General features: G+C 40.3%; 1 protein-coding gene across 1 annotated transcript in view; it reads right to left on the bottom strand.

The window, feature by feature from the left end:
* The window catches only part of DCBLD1 (discoidin, CUB and LCCL domain containing 1), a 62,997-nt gene extending 45,656 nt beyond the window's left edge, over positions 1 to 17,341 (bottom strand). Inside the window, exon 1 of the mRNA XM_054569870.1 lies at positions 17,124 to 17,341. Within this exon, the coding sequence (XP_054425845.1) occupies positions 17,124 to 17,235 (112 nt within the window). The 5' untranslated portion in view covers positions 17,236 to 17,341. The remainder of the gene's footprint in view (positions 1 to 17,123) is intronic.
* Between the last annotated feature and the right edge of the window lie 2,429 nt (positions 17,342 to 19,770).

Raw genomic sequence — 19,770 nt, 5'->3', positions numbered from 1 at the left:
AGGAGCAATTATATGTGAATCAACCTACGCATGATTATTGTACTCTAAATTTTATTTAAATTACATGTCATGACAAAGGAAAATCCCAGGGTATCACTTTTATTCAACCCTATAATTATATTTCTTTCTAATCACTTCTACTCTAAAACCCAAGAGGAAACTCATTTCGTCCTGTGATCCAGGCAGATGTGAGCAGGTTTAAGGCTTAAACCCACCCGTCACTGCTGTGCGTGAGGGATATGTGCCTCTTTGGGAAACTGTTCCCTTTCTACAACTATGACAGTGAAATCCTATGAGTCTTTGTTCCGCCAAAAAACCTGAAGGAAACTGCAGTGTCCTAATGTATTGAAAAGCAAACTGTCAACAGAAGTTGTAATTTCACTCTAGCCTATGGCTGTAGGCAATTTATGGAGCCTTCTGTGGCAAGCACTCACACGATACATTTATTCCAAGGGTATTGACCACATCAGGGATTTTCATCCTCTTCTTGCACAGTTTGGATGATTTCAAAGAACTAGATATAGTTCACAATGTATTATATAGTTAAAAGTTTCTGAAAGAATAGATCTTACATGTTTTCACCACAGAAATGAAATGGTAATTATGTGAGGTGATGGAGGCATTAGCTAACTCTACAGTGGTAATAATTTCACATTATAAAAGTGTATCAAGTCAACACAATGCAGATGTAAGCTTTCACAATGTCATATGTCAATTATGACATACGAGGGGGGAAAAAAACTTAGAAATATGCCAACGGGGAAAATGGAAAACTGCTAGGGGGAGAAAATGCCTAAGGTATCACATATTGAATAAGGCAGACGCATGCAAATAAAAAAACAATGGAGAAGCACTGCTCCCATATTCTCGCGCTAACACTCAGGTAGCTTAATCCATGGCCTATCTCTGACTGAAAATCACTGACAAGGAAGAAGATAAAAGGTATTTAAAGTCTAACAGTTCACGTTCCATATTTTCTTCCTTTTTTTTTTTTTTAAAGATTTTATGTATTTATTTTTAGAGAGGGGATAAGAAGGAGAAAGAGGAGAGACACATCAATGTGTGCTTGCATTTCGCGCCCCTCCCGCTGGGGACCTGGCCCGCAACCCAGGCGCGTGCCCTCCACCGGGAATCAGAGGCATTAATTTTGAGCATTCTGATAGAACCGGGCAGCCCTTCGGTTCGCAGGCCGGCGCGCAGTCCACTGAGCCACACCAGCCAGGGCCGTATTTTCTGGATCAATGTCAATATCCTGGTTGTGACAGTATAGTTTTATAAGATATTAACACTGGGTAAAGTTAGGTAAAGGGTACACAGCATCTCTTTGTAGTACAGCTTCATGTAATCTACCCTTATCTCAGAATAGAGTTTAATTAAAAAATCGGAAAAAAAAAAATTCTGTCAGTCTGGGTAAGTTTGGAAGGGGGTAAAATAAAGGGGGTAAAAATAAAGGGCTTTTTGTCTTCTATTTTATTTTATTTTTGTATTGTTATAATTTTCTTTATTTTTTGTGTGTTTAATTTTTTTATTGTTGTTCAATTACAGTTGTCCCCATTTATCCCCCTTGACTTTCCCCTGCCCTACCCACTCCCCACACATTCAATCCTCCCCTCACCTCCCCCTGACCCCCACTGTCTTTGTCCATCAGCGCTTTATACATGATCCTTAACTTGACCCTTCCCCTTCTTTCTCCATTACCCTCCTCCTTCCTCCCCTCTGGACATCGTCAGTTTGTTCTTTATTTCCGTGTCTCTGGTTCTATTTTGCCTGCTTGTTTGTTCTGTTGATTAGGTCCCACTTATAGGTGAGATCTTATGATATACATTTCTATACTCTTTGTATTTTGTTATCCTGTATGTCTTCTATATAAATTATTTTAATTGAATGTTTATACAAATTTGCATTGGAAAGTTAGAACTATATTATGACAATCAATAAAGGAGGCCACTTTTATTCTAAAATTTCTCTTCCAAATGCATTATCAAAGTTTCTCATATTTGTTCAAAGGAGCATAGGGTATTTCTCTGGCAGGGACATCATAATATAAGCCTCAGTTTACAGATGAGAAAACCAAATGTATATAGACGTTCCTTAAGGCTACTGAACTGATGGTGGATCCCAGACTATAGTTCCCAGAAAATCTAGCAACAGCTCCAGGATTTTAAAAACTTTTTGTCTCACCTATTTATTTGATTTTCTAACACATGTGTGTTTGTATTTAATCTTGGAAAACCACCCGAACTGTTGCCGCATCAAATCTCCCTTTAGCTATGTTCATGACATTTTTCTATGAAACCGAACAGCTCCCTGATAACTGACCATGGCAATGGTCTACCCAGACGGGAAACCACTGGGCAGAACATTGAGGAGAAATTTAAAATGGAAGTACAGGCATGTCACCATCCAAACTCACAGATGGACCTCACAGTGACTACAAGTGAGACAAACAAAGTATGCTTCTCCGTAGGCAAAGCGTGCGCCACGCACCAACATGTAAGAAGTACTATTGCCAAATAGCGAAATGTATGAATAAATAATTAACTCTGAATATCATTAAGTTTTTAAGTCTATCTTCACTCTATGGGAAATGCAGTGGGTAGAGACACAAGTTTATGGACACCGCGAGGAAGCCATTAGCCAAATTCAGGCTGTGACATTCCAGGCATATGTGACTCAGGGTTTTCAACCATCAATTGTATGAGTAGACATTTTAAAAAGTGTCTATTTTAGATTGAATAAAACTTAAGAACTACAACCACCAAGTGACTCTTGTTTAGATTCTGGTTTGAAAAACGTATCTTCCAAAACCATTTTTAAAAGGTAATTGAGGTATTAAACATCAGGAAAGTACTATAGACTTCATTAGATGCAATAATGGTATCAAAGTCATCTAAGAAAATGTCTTCTGACGCATGCCTACCGACATATGTAGGGCTGAACCGACGTGATGACTGACGTGCGGTCTGGGGTTTGTCTTAAAAATGTGTATCAGCAAAAAAGGGAGGGAGCCGCATAAGGGGAAAAGGACAGGGAAATGTCAATGCTTGCTGTAGCTGGGTGATAAGGGTTCACAAATTTTTTTAATTAAAAGGAAAACAAATAAAGGCCAATCTTTAAGGGAAAAAAAAATGCAATCTTGCTTTTATGATTAAGCTCCATGTGGTGCTGGTAGAACTGGTGGGCGGTGAACCACAGTGGAGCAGTAGTTCAAGGTGACAGATACATTAAACTGCCACCCACCTAACATCAAAGGGGGGAATGTGGAAAGACGGGGGAAGGAAGAAGCTTTGCCACAGGGAATTTGTCTACTCTTCAAAAGTGGCTGCCACACAATGTTTATCTTTTTATTCCCTTGAACTGTAATTTAATGGCCAAAGCATATGATGACTAAACTATGTATCATTTCCTTCTCTCCTTAGACCGAAAGCTCCCCTCTCTGTAGAATTTGAAGGCTGGTCCCTCCAATGGCAGGCTTGAATCCTAGGGTTTTCTCAGAGCCATAGCTGGTTTGTGAGACTTAATCAACCAAAACAACCTACAAAAATAAAACTGGATGGATGACATTTAGATTTTGGAAAAAACTGCAAGTATAATACTCATTCATATAATTACTCAACTGACCTCTATATAAAATTAAAGTATTTTAATTCTAAAAATTTGGAAACAATCTAAATTAGAAAAGAAGAGTCAAACTATGATATCTCTAAGCAAAGTCATATTAAGAAAAAGCTAAGCTCATGTTTTTAGAAGTAAAACCTATTTTATGTGAGGCTCAAAGAAGTGAAATGGTTTAAAGCCATTAGTAAGTGGTAGAACTGGGTATGAACTCAGGCTCCAGAGTTCACATGACTAGGCAGAGTACAAAGGCTGGGTGAGCCGAGGCACACACTTAGGGTGAGGAGTTGGGCTCTTTGTCCCTTGTCCAGAGCCTGGGCAACTTGGCTTTCTGGATGGGACCATGGCAAGCAACAGAAAAGGAAGGAATCTGGGAGTACAGCTTCTGTTGGAGACTATTTAATTTTAAAACAGAATATAGAATACACATATAATATGAAGGAAAAAAATGTTTAAAGTGTTTTCTTCTATGGCCTGAGATTATAAGTGATTTTTTAAAACTGTAGATTTATTTTCTAAATTTTCTACAGTAAGAAACATTACATATATATACAATAATATAATTAAAAGTGCCAAATTCACCTAATGTTCTTTGTAACACTGAAGACTACTTTCAGCATTTGTCTTAAGGTATAGACTGGAAGAGCTCTCTATAAACAAATATACCCAAGTTGTCATTAAAAACTCTCTCCACAGGCAGCTTGGGGCTTGATAGAATGTAGTTCCCATTAGGAGTTGCTCCTAGTCAAGGGGAGAGGTATGTTAACAAGTCATTCCTGAGAGTAAAGCAACACGTCCAAAAACAGAGATGTGGGCTCGGTATCTGTTCTCCAAATGACTTAAATGAGCTGATGGATATGAATCTACCTCTCAGCCCTTACCATCAGCTATTTGGGAAGTGTGGATTTACAAGGTGCTTTTAAAATAAGCTTAAAACAAATCCTAGATGCTTGTCTACACAAGTCAACCATTTATTTAGTCTACTGTAATTCCACCCACTAAGAAAGAAAAACAATAACTTCCTTAAAAGACTACTTCCTTTTGATAAGAAATCATGCTCCATTAAGAAAAAAGTGAAATTAAGATATCCCCAGTACCGACTAAGTTCTGCAGTACTACAGAGCATGGTTTAGGTATTAAAAGAAAACCTTTCATTGAATTACAACTGTTTGAAAAGTATTTGGGTGAAGTAAAATAAATAGTAGAAAATCTCTTTAAGATTAATTATTAACTAGTCTCTAAAATAAGACAACAGCCTTCTTTTTTTTTAATTGAGACCTATAGTTAGAACATAGATTTTTTATCCCAACCTGAGCAAGCATACATATATACACGTGCATAGATAACAAATGAAAGTCTAATGTTTAACTCTTTTTATTACATCTAAGGCACTGTGGTATTTCCTATTCTATTCTGCTTCATTTTTTAATTACAAGCATGGTGGGTGTGCGCCAAATGAATTGATTTTATTGCCTACTAATCCTGCAATTTGGGCAACAGTGCCCTAAAATGTAACAGAACTAAAACCATTTCTAGAAACATGCTTTTATTACAGTAATATCCTTGTACTTCTACTAATCAAGTTACAACAGGTCCCAACGCGAACACAATTATCTATGCGTGGGTGTGAGAAAATTTCTTCCCATGTTTAAGATGAAGTGCGCTCTTGATGACTACAGCCTTTTCAGCCACAAAGGGGAGCCTGCAGTTATTACAGAGCTCTTTGTCTGATGGTAAGGTGAACAGATTTCTTAGGGCATTGCTAATTTCATTGTCAGCCAGACTCTCATGAACTTTGCTCTTCCTGTGGTACTTAACTTTCTCACTTGTGTGTTGCCTGGAAAGGAATGGAAAGGCAAGGGCAGGAGGGCCTAGGTAATGGGGTGAAAATAAAAAGTCAGACAGAAGTTATCATGATAAAACTTCAATTATTCAACATCCTTTTGTTTTCCTGAAAGGAAAATGAATAGTACCTCTGACAGAAGTTACAGTTTAGACTACAACACATGGCCAAGTTCTGAAAAACTGTTTAGAATCTCTTTAAACCTTCTTCTCACCACAAAGAAAATAGATGCTAATCATATGACTAATCATCTCATGAAGATAATATCAATACCTTTGCCTCAGCAAATGAAAGACATTTAAAGGTAAAAATAAAAGGAAACACAAGGCACTTATTGTAAAAAGTCTGTCCCAGCAAACCTTTAACACGATGTTTCCTACCAGCTAAACACATGACTTAAAATAAATCAGTTTCAATGTATGAACATGGAACAAATCATTTCAAGAGGTCCGGTCACAACTCACGACGTAATGTGAGGCTGTTCCCATCAGTGTGCAAAACGACATTGATAATTTCAATGTTAACATATTAAAAAGTACCATGAACACCCAATGGAAAAAAATCTTAAAATCTGGTTCAGTGCTATTCTTTAATGTGCTATAAGTAAAACTAGCTAAAACTCTCAAGTTTTTGGTCACACTCCAGTCTTGTTACTTTTACCTACTGAAAGGTAAAAAATTAACGAAAGCATTGCGGGTATGGGCGAAAAGAGTTTGCACACCTCTCATTTTTCTAATTTCATAAATTATTTAATACACTTGGGAGGTGACTGCAATGATGGTTCTCACACTGGGTCCCTGCAGGGCCTGGCCCGGCAATGACCCTGCGGCCTCAGGCGAGTCTCTCTGCCCCTCCAGGCTTCAGCCCGTCACCTGCAACACGGAGACAACGAGAGTGCCCAGCGCGCGGGGACAGCATGAGCACTCAACGAGATGATGGTGGTCAAGAGCATCGGGAAGATAATTCAATATATTTTAATTGCTATTGCTATTTTAAAATACTACACATGAAAGTATCAACAATATTGCTTTGAATTAGCCAACTTCATCCAAATTTCATCACCCATTGGTTCTATGAGCTTAAGTTACCCACTTAGCATGTATTGATTTTCCTATACTTTAAAATGACCAACCATACCTGGGTGTAGCAAAGATGAATGAGTCTGTGTGTTAAGGGCTCTAAATGCTGGAAAGCGTAATTAGAAAGGATGCCCTGCTGTTTCCCTAGGGCACATTCGCTGCTAAGCCAGCATCTCCCAAAGTGAGCACTGTGGACTCCTCAGTCCAGAAAGGAGTTTTACAGGAGGTCAAGCCCCCATCTCCGAAAGCGAGCTGCAGGTAAGTAGGTTGAAGCATCCCATCTTTTTCTGCACCACAGGACATGTCAAAGCCCCTGCAGGGCACACGAAAGCTCTAGTGGGGGATGCAGCTTGCAATATTCCCAGGGAGCTCTTTCCTCAACGGCCATTACCAGGGAGCTGTGTTCTGCGGGCCACACGGGCCAGTCCGTGGGCCTCTCAAAAGTGGGGCCGTAGAGGTTCCATAATGTGGCTTCTGGGATTAAAGATTATACATGGAGAAGTGTACTTTGGCCTGTAGAGTTCTAGGAACGATACTGAAATTGTACTACATGATTCTGATATTCAAAAGCTAAGACTTTACACACTGTTAAGTGACAAGTGTTTGGGGTCATTGCAACAAATTTGACACATTGGATGAGAGAAGGTTCATAATTTCACAGGTGAAAACTTGAGAAAAAAACTTGTTTGTACAGCAAAACAGGTCTAAGACAAGTGTTTTTTCTCTGTTGAATAGATGCTTAGGATAAGGAAGTCAGAGAAAAGTGGCTGCTGACCTTTCCTACTAATGCCAGGATGTTGATATAATGTCCAAGCTCTAACTGTGAAGTTGAAGATAAATGGGAGAAATCTTTCCTGTCCTTACAATGTGCTATATTTCCTAATCTTGGTTCCATGTTAAACATGCATATCACCAGTATCCAGATAAATGTAACTCAATATTGACTTTTCTCTCTGGAGTCCAAAAAATCCAATATTACCAAGTTCAGACAAAGTTAATCTGAGTTTTAAATGTTGAAACTGTAAGTAGTCTCTCTTTCAAACACATGTGTGTTTTCAGTTTCACAAAAACATTTTTCAAAAAAATCAATAGGAACCAAAAATTTTATTGAAACACGAAAAAAAAATCATAAAGTTTTGAAAGAGATATTACTAATCCTTAACATTTATCCAAACATTTATTGTAAGAGGTAACAGATACATAGCATTCTAAGGACTTTATCTTATTTAATCTTCAAGATGACCATATCTGACAGATAATATTAGTTTCCTTTTTAAAATTATAAAATGTTTTATATGTATATGTATACAGGGGTGGACAAAAGTAGGTTTACAGTTGTAATACAAATAAGTCATATAATAATTAATAAATAGTAATACAAGAATAAACTTTGTGTTTCACATACTGACAACTATAAACCTACTTTTGCCCACCCCTGTATATACACACATACATAACACACATGTATACATAAGATATACATATATAAAGAGTCATCTCAGACATCCAACTATATACCCCATAGCTTATAATATAAGGCATTTCCAATAAACACAATTGAAGCCCGCAAACACCCTTCCTTCATCACATGTTCCTTCTGTTTTCCCTGTCGTATGTGTGAAGCCAAGGCTCTGAAATGCTGCGTAGCTCAGCCCAGGTATCTGAGCTCTCATCTGCAGCCTGTCTGCCTCTAGAGGCTGTGGAACTCAGTCACTGTGTGCAAAGGCTGCCACTGTCGAAGTCATCCTTCTTGGAGGGGAGGAAACTGAGACATTGCCCAAGCTCACACTTCCGCTGTAAAGCACAACTGGTATGAAAACTCACATTACATCAATTCATTTACAGTCCTACTTTTCTGTCTGAAAATTAACATGAGGAAAGTAGCCATGTTTAATTTAGTTGCTAGTGAAACTTATGAGGAATTTTAGCTCTCTCTTTTTAATTAAAGTAAGCACTTTTTACTAGACAATTAAGGGAACAGTCTAATGAGAAGTGACTATTTTACCTCCGACAAAGGTTGCTGCTCACTTTGCTTAGCATCAGTGTGGCTCCTAAAAAATGCTCTGTAATGAAGGTTCCAGTGATTAAAGTGTTGCTTCTCAAACTTCAGTGGGCACACCGATTACTTGGGAATTTTGTTAACATGCGGGGCCTGGAAATTCTTCATGTCCAAAGCTCTTGGTAATGACAATCCTATTCGTTCTTTAAAATACACTCTGAGTAGAAAGAGGCTAAAAGGACCCTCATTTTTAACTGGGATCTTGTAGTGAATCTTTTTTGAAATTAAAAAATCTGTGAGATATCAGTTTTGTATAGTTTTATTTTAATATCTATTCCTCCTGAAAATTGAAACATATCTTAATTTTCAATTCTCCAACACTTGTTTTCACATTAGATTTCATTTATAAGAGTAGGATAGGCAATAATGTGTTTCAGAATCTATATTTTAGCCAGAGTTTCTTTCTGATATCTGGACAAGAGTGTCAACTTAGGAAGTGTTTGAGCATACAGTGGAAAATACAAAGAAATAAGAGGAAGAGGTTTATGAATATACATGTATGCACTATATATAAGGAAAAAGCAATCAATGTTTATGGACTAGCAAACCTCAGTTGAGAGACAAGGTCTCTTTTCATATGTCTAAGGAAGCATGAAATGTAAGACTTGAGAGAGAAAGAAAAACCTTATAAAATTCATATCACATTCCACAGTCCGGAAAATTGCACTGTTTTTACACATTCCGCATTGATGAATTTATCACAATCTGATAAAAACACATGGTTAGCTACTAACTGGAATTTGAAAAAGTCTTAATAGCTCAGTGGTGAATGTGATCATGTCTAAGAGAAATCAAAGACTATTAATTTAGAAATTTATTGCATAAATTATATTCTTCCAAGACTTCTTTTCTTTAACTTGATCTCTGCTGGACATGAACTTCCCCTGAAAATGAAGAGCAGGAGACCACCTAAGGCACTTAGAATTGGAGGACGTGCTCCTGCATTACACTTTGGACACGCAGTATGAATGTGACCTGGGTAAATGATCCCATCTCTCTAGATCTCAATTCCCTCAATAGTTCTCAAAATTGTTGGCATTAAATTAGATGCAAAAAAACCCCCACTTGATAAATCAAAATATATATGAAAATACGTTCTTAAATTTTATTTACATACAAAAATCTGATTGGACACGCAACAGTGATCAAAGGATGCTTAAACCATTGAATGACATGTTGATGGGAAAGAGTAGTTTTGCTGAGAGTATCATCCAACAGATAACTTGCAGGAGGGGTGGGGGACCAATTTGTACTTCCTACCTGAATTCACTGATCATTTTTTAGCATCATTAAAAGTGGGGCAATAAGAATAACAATAATAACATATGTATCTTGTGATACAATTAGCAGTACATGGCACCAAAAACAGAGCCTGAATCTAATCAAGTCTTTTGGTTTAACTCGGGTTTATACAGAAATACAGGGAATAGTACACCAAGTATAAGACACAACTGAAAGAAGCAGCCAGTCCAAGTTAGGATGTGAGACGTGTCACAGGACAACTGAAAGATTTCCTTGCAGGAAAATAAAACATTTGCAGGAGGGGGTCAGTGGTAGATTAAAAGTGATTTAAAGCACATGAAAACTAACTGCAATTTGTGGACCTTGTTTGGATCCTTGTTTATACAAATCAATGGTCAAAAGACATGCTTGGTTTAACTGGGGAAACATGAAGATATTACTATTAGTATTTTTAAGTATGCTCATGGCATTGTGGTTAGGTAAGAAAATGTTGAGAGATATGAATGAAACACTGAGGGAAGAAATGCCATGTATTTTAAATACCTCAAAAGAAAACCATATGTCTGTTAAGATCTTTATAGTACAGCACAGCAACTGTAGTCAAGAGGATGAAAAAGGAAAAAGAAGAAAGAAGACAAGAAAGAAAAGAGTGTTTCCTACCTAAAAGGCTAGAGGATCTCAAAAGATTTTTAGACTCCTGATCTAGGAGCAACAGCAGGTAACAGGGCCATTTTTCTACTTTACAGTTAAGCTACCTTTTATTTTAGTCTCTTGGAAAAGCAGGGAATTCCTAGCAGGGAGGAAGGCAAATCTTGGTCCATGTAATTCTCAAAATAAGCAATCTCCACTCTAAACTCCTGGGAGAAGGGCAATTTCATAAACAGATCTCATGTTCCAGTGGTCCCATGGGCTGATAAGTCTCAAAAGTGTCCTCCTTTGGGCTGAAATCAACCACATTTCAATCTGATGTAAACTTGCTTTTGTAAAATGCAATAAAAAGACTGATTAAATCTAGTCAGCCATTTAAAAATTAAGTGGGGCCCAAGGAGTTGTTTACCTATTTTCCCTGTAGGAAACTATGTACTAGTAATTCAAATGTAACTGAACTTCATAAATTTTAATATCCGTTGGCCTTGTTCTTTGTCAGAAATAATAGTGAAATAAAGTTTTTGCGTTCCTTTTTTCAAGAATAGAGCGCTCCATAAATATAATTACCTACAAACTTTAGGTACATTCACTAAGCACGTACCATAGTGAAATGGAACTAGATAGTACTACTTTCCAAGGATTTTAATTTTTGATGAAAGAAAAGAACAGTTGTTCTTTGCCCTTCCAATAAAATGTAAATATGTTGAACATTGAATTAAAAGGCTACAGATAGTGGTTGTGATTTGAGTTAGAAAATGCTGAATATAGCCATGGCTGGTGTGGCTCAGGTGACTACATATCCTGCAAATGGAAGGTTGCGGGTTAGATTTGAGATCAGGGCACATGCCTAGGTTGCGGGGTTCAGTCCGTGGTCGAGCTGCATATAGAACACAACCAATCAATGTTTCTCTCTCATGTTGATATTTCTCTCCCTCGCTTTTTCCCTCCCTTCCCCCTCAGGGTAAAAAAAGTGCTGAATATAAAAAAATTTTGTTTCTCAGTAAAGATAAACTCCAGACAGTTTAATCATTGAAAGACTGACCCCTTTAAATATAAATTAAGAATATCATCCAGTAAGGGCCAAGAAATGCACATTACCTTTCTAATACTTAGTGCATTTAAAGTTAAACTTAATACTTTTCTCAAACAAAATACGACAAGCAAATTACTTCTGACTTCATAAGCAAGGAAGAGTTATTTGAATCACACAAAAGACAAAAATCTTGATAAGACTCATAACTGATTGGGCAACACAAAATTTCTCCTTTTACACTGGATATTCCTGAGTCTCAATAAATTACTTGAAAAATGAGTTCTTGGTTTATCAGAAAGCTAACTGTAAAAATAAACTTGAAATTTTTTTCCAACTAGTATGGTGAATAGCTTTTAATACAATGTTAAGTTAAAAAAAGGCAGAATATAAAAGCATGTATACACTACATAGTAGAGTATCCAGGTATTAGTTTTATTGCTGCGTTTACACCTTACACACATTCTATATTATATATAGAATTTGTCTACCTACTATTTAGTAAAAGCAAATAGTAGAGAGTAGACAGTATATAAATATGTGTGTGCATGTGGGCCAAAAATATGCCCTTTGTGGTTCTCTGTATAATATCTTCTTTGCAGGATTATGATACATTGGGACGATATTATTTGTCAATATCCTGCTTGTTCCACTACTGCTCTGCCTTGTAAGCATTAAGGAAGATCCTTGGGAAAGCAGACAGGAAGGAAATCCCCATCCTAAAAGAAATTTATTCTTTTTTTTTTTTAAAGGGTTCCAGTGTAGCTTTATAAAAAGGGAGAGATAAGGTAACATGGCACCAATTAGCATTTACCTTGTTTCCGTATTATTTGCAGCTTTTCCTACAAAAAAATCCACCTCACTTAAAATTACTAATTATAATAGCCAAGAAATTTCTGCAAACATAGGGTATATTTTCACACAGCATGTAGCTCCCAAGGAGATAGTTCATAAAAACTAGGTTAACAAATCAAATAAAAAAATAAATAAAAAGTAGTCAAGGCATACATGAAAATATGGCTTAATATAGTGTTACTGTCACAAATGTCTAAACACTATCCCCAAAGGATCTTCAAGGTGAAATAGGCCCCTGATGGCCTCAATGTCTAAGCACCTGTAGATCTTAGAGGACCACTGACTCACCTGGCCAAAATCAGCATAAAACCTGCTCCTCTATTCTTAAGACTGCCAGTACATGTCTCAGGGTGGCTTTCCTGGTGTAGACCGCAAAGGAGGCTCAGAGATTCTCCACTCTTACCAGAGTTGAAGTTAGCTATTTTCTTGAATACATGCACCGTGCTTTCTAAGACATTACAATAATCATGTATGCAATTTCTTTTTAAATAACATAGAATAGTACCCTTCACCTCTCTCTCTCAAACTTCAGCCACAGCATTCATGTGCTAACTCAGGAAACAGTTACCTGAAGCTTGTTGTCTACCAGGCACTGTACCAGGCACTGGTGGTGACTAAAACAGAATCCATTTTGTCTCTGTTCTCATGGATTCTCTCCCATTCCACTCCCCTCCTCCCCAAACCCATGCCCCCTCAAAATAAAACCCCTCCTATTCAACTCCTCCTGAAAGTCAGGGTTGGTGGTTGGATCCAGATTCATACTAAGGCACACAGTTAAAACTTATTTCCATGTTGGGTTAGAAAATGCCATTTCATCTTCAGCAGTTAAGACTCTCTCACTCTCTCACCCCAAGGCAAACGCCTATTTTTTTAAAAAACATATACAAAGCAGGGAATGATGGAAGATGACAGCAATATGACTCTTCAGTTGCAAAAAAGGCAAATTTACTCCTAGTCTGATGGAAAAAAAAAAAGCAATCTGAAAGTCTGGCAATACTTTTCCCTTCTTCCTCAATGCTGGACTTACAATACAGCAGAATGAGTTCCTCTATTTTAAATCTTTATTTGCAGACTTCTTATTTACAAACAATAGCTGGACTAGACATTTAATTTTATTACAGGTTTTGATTCTCAACTACAGTCAGCCCTGAGTCTTTAACAACAGGGCAGCAACTAAGTCTTCATTGCTTTCTTGCCCCACCCTCCCTGAGCACCTACCTATCCACTACCAAGTACCCATCCCTCATTAGGGATGCCACCTATCATGCGCCGGCCACTGCTCGACCTACAACGCTCTTCAGGGACCTTGAATTCTTCTAAGGGTAATACAAACGAATTAAATAAACGTATAAATTATACACTCTGTTGGAAATGGTAAATGTTCTTGCAAATTGAAAGAAAAAGCAATATGAAATTTGGGGGTGGCGAGTGGGTTACAGGTTGTTAGGGATACCCTTCCAAAGAAGGCAACGTGTGAACAGAGACTTAAGGAGGAGGGAGTTGTCTGGATATTTGGGGCAAGACAGTTCCAGGCAGAGGGAGCAGCCCATGCAAAGGCTCTGAGTTAGAAGGGTGCCTGGTACCTTTGGGAAATAACATGTAAGCCCGTACAGGTGAGTGTGCTGGAGAATGAGGTCCAAGAGGCAGTGCAGGGAGGCAGAACAAAGGGGCCCCCATATCTGTCAAATTAACAGCAATACTGGTAATAAACAGTAGTGAATAGTAAGGCAGTTGGTGTTTACTGAGCTTTTACTATGTGCTAAGTGCAATTCCAGATGGGTTATGTACCTTATCTCCTTAAAAATGCAAAACAATTGGTTGCTCTGCAGTAAATCCAAACTCTATAGAAAAGGTTTCCCTGGAAAAGTTTTTTTCTGACTTAATATGACTAAAACCTTTGCTAAATGCTGCAATTAATTTAACTTCCATATGCATCCTAAAAATAAAAACATAATTCCTTGTAAATGTCAGATGTCTTGATTATTTTCATGTTATTTTTTTTTTTACATGATTTTCAAGTCCATGTCAGTACCACAAAGTTAAAGCATTCGATTTATGCAATGAAAAGATGATAAATACAGTCTGGGACACTATTCAGAGTTCAAGCCCTGCTTTAATAACATCCTTTGTTTTGTTTAATGACTCCTTTAACATAGTCTTTCTTTCCTGAAATATATGCTATAACTTAATGTTCAAGTGTTACAAATTACATCTACTAGAGCCAAAAAATATGGAACATATTGTTCTTCTGGCATGTTCCCTTCTTTCTGCTGTACTTCATTTAAAAGGCATCCTTGCAAACAGAAAACATGCCAAGAGAGCTAGCTGGGCTTACTAAACAAAATTAATTAGTGGAAGCGCCAGATGTACCATCATAAAGAACTTCAGTAAACTTTTTATTAGTTTTCCTTAATTAGAAAGTAATTTCAAAATATCCCCTAAACACACAAAAATTATTCAGTTCAACCCAAGATACATTTATTGAGCACCTTTGTCAGGTGCTAGGAAGATAAGACAATCCTAGTTGCTCCCCTTATGAATTTGCAGTCTCTAGGGCTGATAGGATCTCAGACCTTGGAGATGAAGGGGAGTCTGGGCAAGCGCACACAATGATGCAGAAGGTGCCAGAATGAACTTGTGCTTACTTTTTAAGAAGTCAATCACCAAGAACAGCAGATGTCAGCTTCAGAACAGACCTTCTAACATTCTAATATTAAATTGCCTGTGGCACAGATGGTAGCACTTTATCAGAACCCTAACATTATAAAGTGTTTCTACCATCTCAAAGCTGATTCGAAACAGAATTACCTGGGGGAACTTATTAAAAGCACATTTTCCCAGGCCCCACCCATTGGAAATTCTGATTCACAATATTGTGCTGGGGCTTTATAAAGCTTTGGGAGAGAGTGGTGATCTGGCAGCTTTGGGGAGGCAAGAAGCACCAGACTAAGCTGACTTCAAGGACAATGAGGGTAAAATGTGATAAATGGTGTCTTCTCACCAAAAACAGGCTGGTATGCTAAGCCTGCTATCTGATCTCCTAAACGCGGAGAACACTAGAGTCACTTATACTGCATAGCCAGCAGCACATCTCACAACCTAAAATGGGTGTGCATGCTTGTTTATGAAAACTTGAAAAATAAGTGACTAAGGGCCAGTTAGGAAAATGCGTGTGAGAAATATGGCAAAAAAATCACTGACTATGCTCTTCACTTGAGAGGTATCAGAACTGGAGTACCTATATTTTCTTTTCAGTAAATGCTCCAAATCTATGTTTAACTTTCTTTGTAATTGAACACCTACACCTTCACTGGTTCTCTTAACACCCTAAATATATAGGATGTTTCATGGAAATTCAAATGACAACCTCTTCTTTCCTGAAGTCATCTGCAGTAGTCTCAGATTTGAAGCTCGGTAAGAATCTAAGCAATCACACTTGTCACCAGAGAACTGCTCTGCAAGGTACCCAGTTAACAGCCTGGGTGACCTTATAACACCTGACACTTCATCTGGAAAGACAGGTGAGAGTTTTGGCCAGATTAGTACAGAGAGACACATTGTTGGATTGATCCACAGATGTGCAGTATTAAACGTGCATCTTCAAATAGAAACTTGAGAAACCTTTTCTAATGCTTGAAACACCTATGATCAAAAATTCCACATATTTATTAAAATTTGATGATATGCCTAGCATTCTGCTACAGTGACAAGACAGATCTTGTCTGAATGATAGCCTTATTAAAAAAAAAAAAAAAAAAAAAGCAAATTGGTATGTAAGCAAACTTAGTGACCAGTACCACCAACATCTTGAGTATCCATGTTTCAGGCTGAGAATGGATACATTGTTCAGAGGGGAAAAAAAAGCACTGGGTTAAGTTTTGTTTCTTGTCTCATTAGAAAACATGGGGAGGGGAAGCTGTCAAAATATTCTGGACAGATTCACTGCTATGAAATAACCGCCGTTGTATAGGGCAGATGTAGGGGACCAAGAACTTCAAAAATTCTGCAGAAAGCAGACCTTTGCTATCAAAAGAACTAATTAGCAAGGATTTGCCTAGACTGGTAAACGGTGTACTGCTTTAATGTGGTGGAAATGCAGAGGTCAACTCGGTGTGAGTTAATTAGGTTCAACTTGAAGCCAAGGACCAGGTCCAGAGAAAGACCAGCCTGGTCGGGAGTTGACTCGCTCTTAACTCCCTGGAAGGAGCCAAGCCACCTGAATCCAACTCGGGTGCAGGCAGCATACTGGAGAGGGGCGACGCGGTGGGGCCAACAGCGGGCAAACATTTTCCGACTATTCCGTACAAGCCGAACACACGCTGGGGGTTCCAGCCGCGCAGGGGAGAGAGGCGGCAGGAAGGGCCCGGCCGTCCAGTTGCTGAGCAGCTTGGTCCAAAGGACGCTCGAGAGAAGCGACCTCGTTCACGATTCTCCCCTAAGGCGGCAGGGGTCGTTCGCTCGCGACCCCTGGGCCCTGTCACTTCTCACGGGGCCGGTGGAGTCAGGAAGTCTGGAAACTAAGTGGGGCTGCGAAGAGGGAAATGGGGAAGCGCCAAGTGGATTCTCTTGTTTGAGGGGCAAAGAGAGGTTTGGGGCCGGGGGGCGCGATCGGAATGCAGTAACTTATTTTTACTGGAGCCGCCGTCGGCCAGATAGAGCAGGACTCCAAGGGGTGCAGACAGGACCCCCACTTCCTCCCGCGCTCGGTGCCTCCAGGCCCAGCCCGCCGCCCACCGGACGCGCTCCACTCACCCAGCTTCTCCGCCTGCAACCGGAGCGGGGCGGAGACCGCGAGTAGCAAGGCCAGGAAACCGCACCGGGCTGTCCCCGCCAGGGCGCAGCCGCCGCGGGCGCCAGCCACCATGGCCCCGCCAGTCGCCAGCTTGGCAGGCTCGGCCTCCCCTCGGCGGGCGCAGCGCCGCCGCTGCCCCGGGCGGGCAGCCTCCTCCGCGGCCGAGCGCGGCCCCGGGACTGGGCGAAGCTGCCGCCCGGCCCCGAATCCCATTGGGGCGGCCGGGGCTCAGGCCGCCGGGGGCGTCTCCCGCCCCGCCCAGCTCAGCCCCGCGCGCCGGCCCCCAAAGGAGGAAGTCGCGCTCCCCGGCGGCCGCAGTCTGAGAGCCCGGAGGCGTAAGAGGAGCTCCCGGCTTTCACACTCCCTTTTTCCTCCGCTCCTCCTCCTACCCCAGTGCACGTGAACCTGGGAGCGGGGAGGTCACCTGGCCGTGACACCTGCCCGGAGCTGCGCTGTGTCCGGGCCCTCCCCGAAGTGCCTAAGCGCGCGGTGGGTGCGCCAGAAAAAGGTGCGCAAGCCCCTGAGGGACTCGAAACATTGTAATGATAGGATAATGATGACGACAATTAAGATCTAATTCAAGTCCATTCCTTCAAAGCTAAGATCCAGCAGTATGCTGCCCGGAACATTGCCATTTGCAATCGGTGGCATCAAGACTGTTAGTGAAGCACATTCTGGGGGATTTAATTAGATGGCCGTTGAGGAGACTGGGAGTGGGGGCTGGGGGAGGAATCAGCCAGGAAAGGCGTTTTAAAAACTGACGTCTAAGCTGAGAATCTGAGGGTGAGTGGACTTGGCAAAGTGGGGGTGGGGGGTGGGGGTTCGACAGAAGAACGGACATTGTGTGCCAAGGAGCTGAGGGAGGAAAAGGCCAGCCAGGATGGCTGTAACAGGCAGGTGCAGGGCCAGACGTGGAAGCCCTCGCCCAGAGCTTGGGCCGCCCAGAACAGGGAGGGTCTGGGAGGCCACCTGAAGGATGTTTCACTTGATCCTTAGAGAATGAGCAGCCTCAGAATGTCCAGAGAGAGGAGTACACAGGATCTGACTCTGGGCAGGAGTTTGGAGAAGGGCTTGGGAGACGGCAAGTTGAAAGTGGAGAATTTCAAGGTTATTGAATGGGGAAATGGCAGTGGAAATGAACAAGAACAGACCAAATATATAGTTTAAAGACTCCGTGATGACTCCAGTACACTTGCAGTCCTCCTGCGCTTTCTCTGCTCGCTACCTAACTCACTGTCTCTGGGCGCCCTGCAGTTTTCCTGGCTGACACGCAGGATTATGCCTTTGGGTGCAGAGAGAAGGAAGTATTGGAGGTGGGGGCGGGGTGGGGGAGAACAACCATCCTTTCCTGGTCCAATATGGCCCTGTCACATGCTCTTTGGATACCTGAATAGATTCCTTTCATACATGCATTCCTTTTCTTCTATTTTTTTTACTAAATAAAAATGCTACTGAAATCTCAAATGAGATTGTCTTTGGGGCTTTACTTTCTCAAAAGCAGGAGAGTTTAGAGGAAAGAACTTGGGCTTTAGAAATAAGGCTTATCCAAGTCTGATTCTTGTATCAGGCACTGACAAGGATTGATTTTCTCTGGGCCTCTGGTTCTTTGGAGAAGTGCCCACTAAATAGTAGTTTTATCATTCGTATTGAAAGTAGATTCACACCCATGAAAATATTGAGATCTCTCACATACAAAACACAAAAAGATACTTCAATATTTGAAGTCACTTCTAACTCTAGCTCTCCCTCTTTCTCCATTCTCTTTATTCTTTCTAAGAAGGTGAGTTTGGGCAGCTGCTGCTGGCCTGTAGGTGTGGCTCTGTGGATTATGCATGAAGGAAGACAATGAGAGCACTGATTCCTAGTGAGGAATTCACAGGACAAGGCAGGTGGGCTCCCAAGGTTGACCTTTTCCATCTTGGGTAATACTTTGATAGGAATGAAGTAATCTATTCTATAACAGAATCCTGAACCAGAAGGGGACAGATATAAGATCTGGTAACAATGAGAAAACAAAAAGGTAAGCTGGATCCTAGAGCTTTTATTATGCCATTTTTTTTCCACGAAAAATAAAAGAAACCCACTAGTTAAAAGCACAGTAAAAGAAAAATATGAAACTTGTAGTCAAGATGGAGACATAGGCAGACATGCTTCACCTCCTCGCACAGCCACAGAATTACAACTAAACTTCAAAACAACACCCCAAACTGCCAGAAAATTGAACTATATGGAAGTCCAAGCACCACGGATTTAAAGAAGCCACATTAATCCAGACAGATTGGAAAAGCAGATTAACAGAGCTGGGCAGAGAGGAGAGGAGACACGGTGTGGTGTGGAATGGCATATGGGACTATCCCACATTCAGGGGTGGTAGATAAAAATCAGGAGGGAAACCTTGGGAGGGAGTGATTCCAGCCCCAGGCCAGACCACACAGCCCAGGGTTACAGCACCGGGAAGATAAATCCCCATAAATTCTGGTTGTAAAAACCAATGGGCGTTGCGGCAGCGAAAGAAACTGCTGGATTTTCAGGAGACTCCACTTAAAGGGCCCACAGTCTTAGAATGTATGCAAATTCACCCACTCTGGGATTCACCAACAGGGCAGC

Source organism: Pteronotus mesoamericanus, unplaced genomic scaffold, assembly GCF_021234165.1.
Source record: "Pteronotus mesoamericanus isolate MK-2021 breed Mesoamerican mustached bat unplaced genomic scaffold, CSHL_Meso_final contig_20, whole genome shotgun sequence".
In the NCBI taxonomy this organism is placed as follows: Eukaryota; Metazoa; Chordata; class Mammalia; order Chiroptera; family Mormoopidae; genus Pteronotus; species Pteronotus mesoamericanus.
This window is presented reverse-complemented; position numbering and strand designations above follow the sequence as displayed.